This window comes from Pollicipes pollicipes, unplaced genomic scaffold (assembly GCF_011947565.3).
Source record: "Pollicipes pollicipes isolate AB1234 unplaced genomic scaffold, Ppol_2.1 Scaffold_4295;HRSCAF=5057_pilon_pilon_pilon, whole genome shotgun sequence".
Taxonomy (NCBI): Eukaryota; Metazoa; Arthropoda; class Thecostraca; order Pollicipedomorpha; family Pollicipedidae; genus Pollicipes; species Pollicipes pollicipes.
The window spans coordinates 32,715,352-32,723,778 of NW_023596461.1; the positions used below are offsets into that span (position 1 = coordinate 32,715,352).

Genomic DNA, 8,427 nt, shown 5'->3' on the forward strand with positions numbered 1-8,427 from the left:
CTGCCCACCAACGTTGGTCGTGCGCTGTTTGTTGGCCACCTCGCCATTTGGTTCTCTCCATCGTCATTGACCTCGGTTTCGCGGCAGATTCAGATCTGCCTAGATAAGTTGACGCACCGGTGTTTTATGAACGGTTTTACCCTTACACTTTCAAAAATCACGCAATACACTTCCAACAGACAGCGACATTGCGCAGATCTTCGCGTGAACGCTATGGGATAGTTTTAACTCCATCTGAGTAAAGTTCTGAAGCAACCGTTTTCGACAGAAGGCTGTCGGACACCACCTAGCTTCGAACGCTTAGAGATTGGTGTTCAAGAGCGCTGAACATCCCCATGGTCGATACGAGGATATTCCTCGGGGCAAACCGGAAGATGCCTCCCTGTCCGTATAAGGCGCTGATTCGCTCCAACTTAGAGTATGCATGTCAGGTGTGTCGAGTTGGCGTGTGATTCTGCAAAAATGCGCACTCGACACAGCGTACCACGACGACATACGCACTCTTACTGGGACACATCGCATCGGCCCTATCGCCAGGCTTCTGGTCGAGGCGAACAAACCACCATTGAGTCTATGTCGTGAGATGCTTAGCTCGCGCCATGCGCTTAAGGCTGCAGTCTAAAGCACATCCAGCCTATTAAAGCATCTTTTCAGACCACCGACTGAGCTATTCAAGACAGACAAAACGACTACTGCTAAGCCCATTTGTGTCCGAGTCAGCTGAAGTCTGCAGGATGCGGGCATTAGTACAAGGATGTCAGCCCAGTTAAGCACCTCTGTGCCCACCATGGGAACTGCCGACACCTATCTCTAGTCTGTCCATCTGTGCGTTGGTGAAACTGCTGAGAAGCTTCAATATGAAGCTCTTTTTGGAGTGCGTACCGAGTGCCAGTCACATATACACATGTTCAGATGGGTCAGAGTCCTGAAAAGGTACAGCACGCGGTGTCGCTTATGAAGCTGCACGAAGCGTGTTGCATCATCCCATCACTATTCGACATTTACGACTGAACTACGTGCAATGAGCAAGGCGCTGGCTCATCCTTTTGTAGAAGGACGACGACAAGAGCGATTCTTAGTACTGTCCGACTTTTTGAGCAGTATTTTAGCTATCCAATATCTTTTCAGTTCATCACAAAATAGAAAAAAAGAAAACTGGCAATGGGTCATGTCAAAATAGACGAGATCTTGTAGCAGGTGGCGGCTGTTAAATGTGATGGAAAGTGCGTACGTGGTCTTTCCCTCGGTGTCCAGACACATCGGGCAGGCTGGAAACGAGAAAGCCAATGCTGCTGCCAAGGAGGGTGCAGCCGGCCCTCGACCTCGTTCCACTCGAGCGCCGTTCTCGGACGCGAGCCGACGCCGTCGTCTCGTCTGAGGGCAAGAGTGAGGGAGAGAGAGAAAACAAGAACTGACAGTTTTGGGACCAGTTTAGCGTGGACTCACAGGGCAACGCCGGAAATAAACTCCGCTCAGTTAGACACGGTTGGCGACTGGGCAATTCCTCTCACCAGGTCAGCAGAAGAGAGAAAGTCAGCACTTTGTCGCCTCCGTATCGGGCATGTCTATGGCACGCAAGGTTTTCTCCTGTCTGGAAACCAAGCGCCAACGTGTCCTCATTGCGATCGCCCGCTTTTTGAAGTAAATTGGTTCTCGAATCATATTCTCACCAGTTTGATAGCCCTTGACGGTGACACTGGAAAACCCGATCTTAGAAGAATGGATTGCCTGCATGCGGTAATCATCATATGCAAATCGATGAAAACAGCTATGGGCTCAAAATGACCAGGACAGACGAAGCGCCTTTAAACACAAATATCATCGTAACGTGACCTTTAGCGTGGCCGACACCACTGGCCGCAAGCTGTCTTAGTCAGGGGCAAAAATCGGGCACCTAAAGTGATCCCAACACATCCTGCTAGGCAGCGGCGGGTGGACTGGCAGGCATTCGCTCAAACCAACCGAGCTCTCAGAACGGAAAATTGCTGTCACAAAGGATGTTCCAACCTGCGCTCCCGTTCTGGCCCCATGCTCCAATACTAACATTGTTCGCGATATTGTGAATGACCGCGTGGCTGTCTAACTTTTCCACACCTGTCTTTCAGTTTGCTACTAAGCTCACATAATTATCATCAGAAGATGCCCGCATTTTCAGCGACCTATTCATTACGCTGCATATCTCGTATCATTTTCCTCCCCTGGTTCTCACTGGCTACGCCGGGCGACCCCTCCGCTTCCCCTGGTTACGCTGAGCTAAGTGTAACGTTTTGAAAAGTACCGTCCGTTTCGTCTCTTATTGAACTAGAGGCGCAAGAATGTGGGTTCGTCCATTGCCATTCTACATCGGGCTTTAAGGTTTCACTTGTTTTGAGAGATTTTAGCATTATTTGCAGCCACACACAACCATATCGTTACGTTGCCTAAAACCTCCCTTGTTACACTGCCGTTACGCTCAATCAGATGGACTCCTCTTTCGTGCACAACGTAAGTTATGGACGGCTTAATGCATCGCAGGAATAAGGCTGACGTCACCAGTCGTCCAAGGTCAACATATTTATAATGCTATAACCTGGACGAAACGCGGCGTATTCGCCGCAAGGGGTTACCGCCCCAGTCGTAGACGGATAAGGGTAAAGGGTGGGTGCCTCAACAGTCCCGTTTGGTTATTGATTGCATGCGTTTGAATTTGCGCATACCCGTTTTCTTATTTGTGTAGCTGGGTGAGTTTTGCATGTATGGTGACAATGGCCAGTTTATACAGATAACCTGTTTGTTCTTGTTGATTGTCAATAAGAGTTCGTGAAATGCGGTTCCGGGTAAATGGGCGTGCAATTTGCTGTAGCGCTGACATGGAACACTGCTGGACTTTGCGCCAACGGACGATGAAAGGTGTAGTGTCTGAGTCAGGCTTCGGGCCTAAGAGTGCCGCTCTTGAAGAAGAAAAATATAAAGGAAGTTATGGAAGACATCATCCTTGGCCATCCTTGTAAACCTATTCAATAACTAACATCACCCCTTTTCATTGCAGTTTTGTCAAATTTCTTCTGTAAATCAACAAGTGGCAGCTATGCCAGGTAAGCATTTTGAGTGTGTAAACTGCTCTAAACTTTTTTGACAAGCTTGTATCAACTCAATCTTTTACAAGAGGTATTTCATTTGAAAGGCACATTCTCTGTTCAAGCCATTTGGCAGAGCTTTGGTAGGTTTGGGACATGTTTTTCATCAGGTCATTTGGATATTTTATGTGTGCTCTTGCTTTCCAGACCAGGATGTTGTTAGCACTTCCAGTGAAGAGGAGATGGGTAAGTTGTTATATTTCTCATGTGTCATGCTTCTCTTCAGCTAAAAATGAGGGAGTTCTTCAGATAAGGTTGCACAGACAAGGTTGCACTTAATAGAATGGTTTTGTATAGTGCCTCCATATGTATAATTTTACATTGTCCTTTCACATATAGTACTTTCAATGAAAGACAACATCTATAGTAGTCGTGGTATGGTGAAACATGAGCAGATGGCTCAGTACTACAGTAATGGTTGGTGGTGCAGGAACTAGGGTGGAGCTTCCTGAAAATTGAACATTGCCTTTAAAGATATTGACAAAAAGAAGAAATGTGAAATGTCAGCTAGCTCTCAGTATACAATTGTTGACTAAACATGAAGTCCTTAACTTTTTTAATGAGGAAAAGGATTTTTCATCACTCCAAACTAGATTATAAATAGTTATATGCAGCAATAGTGCTGCTGCAGCCTTCATCACTTAAGGAGCCATGTTCAACATGTTATAAGTTAGAATGTTTTGCTCTCCCACCTTGTGTGGTTTGTATTTATGCTGCAACAACATGCATTGTCTGGTGCTATTTTCCTTCTGCTTTGCCTACAGTGACAGGTTTTGAAGGCATGCAATATTTTCATCTTCATTTTGCTCATTGCACCTATGCATTCACCAATGTGATTTGGGAGCATACATCAGAACACAGTGAGGCTCTAAAGTATGTTCAGGCAGTCCAGTGGTCCAACAGTACATCCATGGACTATCACAGAACAGAAATGTGCATTACATTGTGACATATTTGTTACCACCTCTACCAGATGTTAAACCTCCTTCTTTTAGACCTGGAGAAGGCTGAAGACAAAGGAGAACTTGGAGACATGAAGACCTTTACCTGGGATGCTGACACATTGGTTTGTTGCATTACAAATATAGTTGTCTCCTAACTTTTCATTCACTTAGCACATTATGGTAGTGGCGAGGTAGACAACTCATAAGACAAACATTGCAGTGTGATCATGGCAGTTCTTATTAGTCAGTTTTATCTCTTGCATGGTGCACTTATTGGTTTTGGTTTGACTCCACCAAAATGTTGATGGTGGTGTCACATTCAGTTCCAGTTTCTTGTGCATGCTTTGATAATCCAAGTTTGCCAAGTTTTCAAGGATACCTGCAATGCCAGCAATATCTTCAGGTGGTAATTGTGTACATAGGAGGTAATGTAAGTGTTACACTTCTTGCCATTCTCCCTAGATGGCTATAAGTGCGTGAAATGCCCTTGAAACATTTGAGAGGAGTCAGTTTGTTGGCCAAGCACACCCCTGTAGACAGTGGGACCTGTCAGCTGGCGTCCCCTGTCCAGCCGCGAGTAAACGGCGCCGGTGCGCCGCAGGACATCGACCTGAACCACCAGCGGATCAGCCGGATCGAGAACCTGCAGGACTGCCCGCGCCTCGAGACGCTCTGCCTGCGCTGGAACCTGCTGACGCGCATCGAAGGCCTCGGCGCGTTGCCGTGCCTCACCGAGCTCGACCTCTACGACAACCAGCTGACCAAGATCGAAGGCCTCGAAGCGCTGGTCAATCTGGAGTGAGTCGGCCGGCGGCCCGGGCGGAGGCTGGCGGCCGCCCCACAGCCGCCGAAGGCGACGGCTGTGGAGCGGCCATCTAGTCCGCGCAGAAAGTCGGATTGGAGGCGTGCCGTCGCTTTTGGCTCGGGGAGAATTGGGAGGTGGGTTCGCTGTTGGCTTGGGAAGAATTGGGGGAGAGAGTTGCGTTTGGCTTGAGGAGCATTGGAAGAGGGGGTCGCCTTTGGTTGGAGAGAAACTGGAGAGGGGGAGCATCGCTGTGGGGGAACTGTTGTTATTTGGAGCGTGTCTTGTATAATGCCCTTGCTGACATGCAGGTGTGATGCAACGCACCTTTCGCCCGCCAGGGAGCTCGATCTCTCGGTCAACCGCATCACGACCATTGAAAACCTGTCGCACCTCACCAACCTGAAGAAGCTGTTCCTCTGCATGAACAAAATACAGGTCATCGAGAACCTGGAGGGCTTGCAGGCCTTGGAAATGCTGGAGCTGGGAGACAACAAAATTCGCGTGAGTCACTGTGGTGTCATGCTGTTATGTGGCATCGTGACTTGTGATGGGATGTGCATGGGGTCACCGATGGTACGAAGGATGCGTCTTGCTGCAATGTGGTCGTCGAGGCTATGCAAAAGAGGTCTGAAGGGAAATGTCCCAATGCCTTGTTTCAAAGTGGGGGTGCAACTTTCATCTGGGCACTCGTGAAGGCGATTGAAGTGCTCGCTGTTTTTCATGCTGCCGAGGCGCTGAATCTCCACCTGTCAGGGTGGAAAGATGAGAGGTCCGTGCTCCCAACAGAAAATCGCCAACCTGGACAGCCTGACGAACCTGACCAGCTTGTACCTGGGCAAGAACAAGATCAACAAGATCGAGAACCTTGACAAGCTGACCAAGCTGCGGGTGCTCAGCCTTCAGGTGAGGGACCGCCGGCCGAGGGACTGCCCTGACTCGTCTGCCCGGCTCAGCGGCTGTGCTTGTCCCAAAAATCATGCGGCGAGGGGCTGGCCAGCCAGTCTCGATGGCCGTCTCCGGCTGTAGCATCGCGGTGGTTACGGAATGAACTCACCGGCGGGTGAACGGTTCAGGTGCGCCGAGTACATTCGGGGGACGGGGTTGGCTCCCAGTATGTTATGGGCCAACGATAGGCGGAACAAGGCGGCGAGCCGCTTGGTGTTTCGTCGCTCCTGCCGCTTTCCGTAGCGTTTCGAGCGCAGCGCTCTGGCAATGATTTCAGTGAACGAACGCCACGAAACACCAGCAATAACAGGGAACAGTTAAACTAAATGGGGAGAGGACGTGGAGATGGAGCTTGGCCTGGCCGTTGGAGCCGCCTCAGACAGTTTGGTTGGCCCGGCTCGTGAGTCACATGGTCCCGTTCTCCCGGAGACGAGCCCGCTGAGCCGACGATGGAGTTTACAGCGCGCCGCCGTGATGGCGGTGGTTTTGGGGCTTTCCATCACCTCGACTGTTGTGACTGGGCCGTGCCTGGCGTCCCTTGGCGGTACTTGTGACGGCCGGCCGCTCGGGCATCGTGCCATGGGGAAGCATGAGTCGGGGTGCTGTCGTGTCATATTCGTTATGATTTACGGGTGGTGAGGGCGCTCCACGCAAGTTCGTTTTTTAGCACGAAAACGAATCCCGTGTTGCGGCACGCTTGTCCCTGATGACTACAGCGCGCAGCGTGGTGGTTTGCGACGAAACTTAGCGCTATTGCGGCGTGTTCGTCGTCGAGTGGCTGTCGGTGGCTGCCGAGTGTGCCGTCTGCCCTCCGTCGTTACGTTTCCCTGCTGCTGCTGGTGTGTCGGTGCGCTGGTGCGTCGTGTCCGACGCCGCCCCCGCCCGCCGCCAGAGTGACCGCATCACGGTGATGGAGGGTCTGCAGCAGCTGGCCCAGCTGGAGCAGCTGTACCTCTCACACAACGGCATCAGCCAGATCGACGGTCTGGAAGGTAACCCGCAGCTGAACACGCTCGACCTCGCCTCCAACCGCATCGCCAAGCTGGAGAACATGGCGCATCTCACGGAGCTGGAGGAGTTCTGGGTACGTGACGTCCGAGCCACCGGCGGCGCTGTGGACGTGGCCTGCGCGGGTTGACGGCATATGGGCCGGTCAGCCCGCGTGCGCCACCCGAGTATGAGTTGTTCTCGGTGCGTGCCACCCGAGCTGGGGAGGTTTGGGCGTGCTGCTCAGCCCGCGTGCGCCACCCGAGTGTGGGCTGTTCTCGGTGCATGCCGTGCGGGCTGGGGAGGTTTGGACGTGCCGCTCGGCCCGCGTGTGCCACTCGAGTGTGGGCTGTTCTCGGTGCGTGCCGTCCGAGCTGGGGAGGTTTGGACGTGCCGCTTAGCCCGCGTGCGCCACCCGAGTGTGGGCTGTTCTCGGCGCGTGCCGTCCGAGCTGGGGAGGTTTGGACGTGCCGCTCAGCCCGCGTGCGCCACCCGAGTGTGGGCTGTTCTCGGTGCGTGCCGTTCGGGCTTGGACGCGTCCGCCACTGCCGCTGTGCATGGGCCGCGAGAGAGGGAGAGGGAGGGACCAGCGCTCCCAAGGGCAGATGGCTTTGTGAGATCAAAGCGTGCAACAATTTCGGCAGATAACTGTGTGTGTGTGTGTTACGTGTATGCTTGCACTTGACGCACGCCAGCGAGCTCGCACGAGTCAACCTCCACGCCCCTCCCTGGCAGTGCAACGACAACCAAGTGTCGGACTGGGTCGACCTGGCGCAGCTGAATGGCGCCAAGCAGCTGCAGACGGTGTACCTGGAGCGCAACCCGCTGGCGCAGGACGTCAACTACCGGCGCAAGCTGAAGATGGCGCTGCCGACCCTGACGCAGATCGACGCCACGCTGACGCGGTAGGACCGGCCGGTGCCGCGGGCGGGGAGGCGGGGAGGCAGACTCCCGGCGGAAGGGAGACGGCGCTGATCTGAAGCGCGCCCATTGTTTTCCGGTGTGGAGGGTTGTGCGCAGCGGGCCAGTGCGTCGCTGGAGATTTGTTCCTCCCTCGTGGAGTGGTGCGGGCGCTCTCCGTGCCGACCACCGCTCGGCGATGCGTGGAGAGGTGTGTGGTTCACGCGCTAACCGCCGCGTGGCGCCGCCGGTCGCAGTACTCGCTGATGAAGCCTTCCCGACTGTCTGTAGGTGGCGATGTCTCGACCGGCGCGCCGGTCTAGAGCTGTAGTTTATTTCTGGGGAAGGGTGCTCTTGCGCAGCGTTTTGCTTGACTTCTTGCCGCGTGGGAGGCTCGCTTTGCTCGTGGGTGGTACGTCGGCTATGGAGCCGGAACATGCTCCTGTTGTGCCACCAGCCTGTGCGCGATGCGGCTCCAGAAATGTTCCGCAGGAATGTGCGTGACCAGCTGATCTGTTTACCGTCGTATTGTATGTCAGTTTTCTGCACGATTCTGTTGGTTTACCAAAGCGCGTCAGGGCCTCGACCGGGGTCTGGCATACCGCTGTTCCAAGGATCCGTTTCGTACGACTTTAGGCGACGATGATTATTGCTAGTTAAGCTGAGGGCCGAAGTGCTCGGAACAATAAACATTCACTGCATAGCAGTGCTGAGCCACTGTGTTACTGTC

The 8,427-nt window shown here is 53.0% G+C and overlaps 1 protein-coding gene across 2 annotated transcripts; it reads left to right on the top strand.

The window, feature by feature from the left end:
• Positions 1 to 2,615: 2,615 nt before the first annotated feature.
• LOC119096847 (protein phosphatase 1 regulatory subunit 7) lies at positions 2,616 to 8,410 on the top strand. 2 transcript variants are annotated; one of them, XM_037219807.1, is made up of 9 exons: positions 2,616 to 2,637; positions 3,029 to 3,074; positions 3,264 to 3,302; positions 4,112 to 4,182; positions 4,662 to 4,858; positions 5,204 to 5,366; positions 5,652 to 5,768; positions 6,703 to 6,894; positions 7,533 to 8,410. In XM_037219807.1, exons 2-9 carry the CDS (start codon positions 3,068 to 3,070, stop codon positions 7,704 to 7,706), a joined length of 960 nt encoding a protein of 319 aa, XP_037075702.1. In that variant the 5' UTR covers positions 2,616 to 2,637; positions 3,029 to 3,067; the 3' UTR covers positions 7,707 to 8,410. The 2 variants fall into 2 exon arrangements, with proteins under 2 accessions (XP_037075702.1, XP_037075701.1); XM_037219806.1 differs by having other exon boundaries at positions 2,629 to 2,720.
• Positions 8,411 to 8,427: the final 17 nt, after the last annotated feature.

What these genes read in the sequence shown, in the direction of transcription:
- LOC119096847 (XM_037219807.1), top strand. An exon ending in CCTGGGATGCTGACACATTG is followed by an intron (nt 4,183 to 4,661) that starts GTTTGTTGCATT and finishes GGTGCGCCGCAG; the next exon opens with GACATCGACCTGAACCACCA. An exon ending in CGGAGCTGGAGGAGTTCTGG is followed by an intron (nt 6,895 to 7,532) that starts GTACGTGACGTC and finishes CCTCCCTGGCAG; the next exon opens with TGCAACGACAACCAAGTGTC.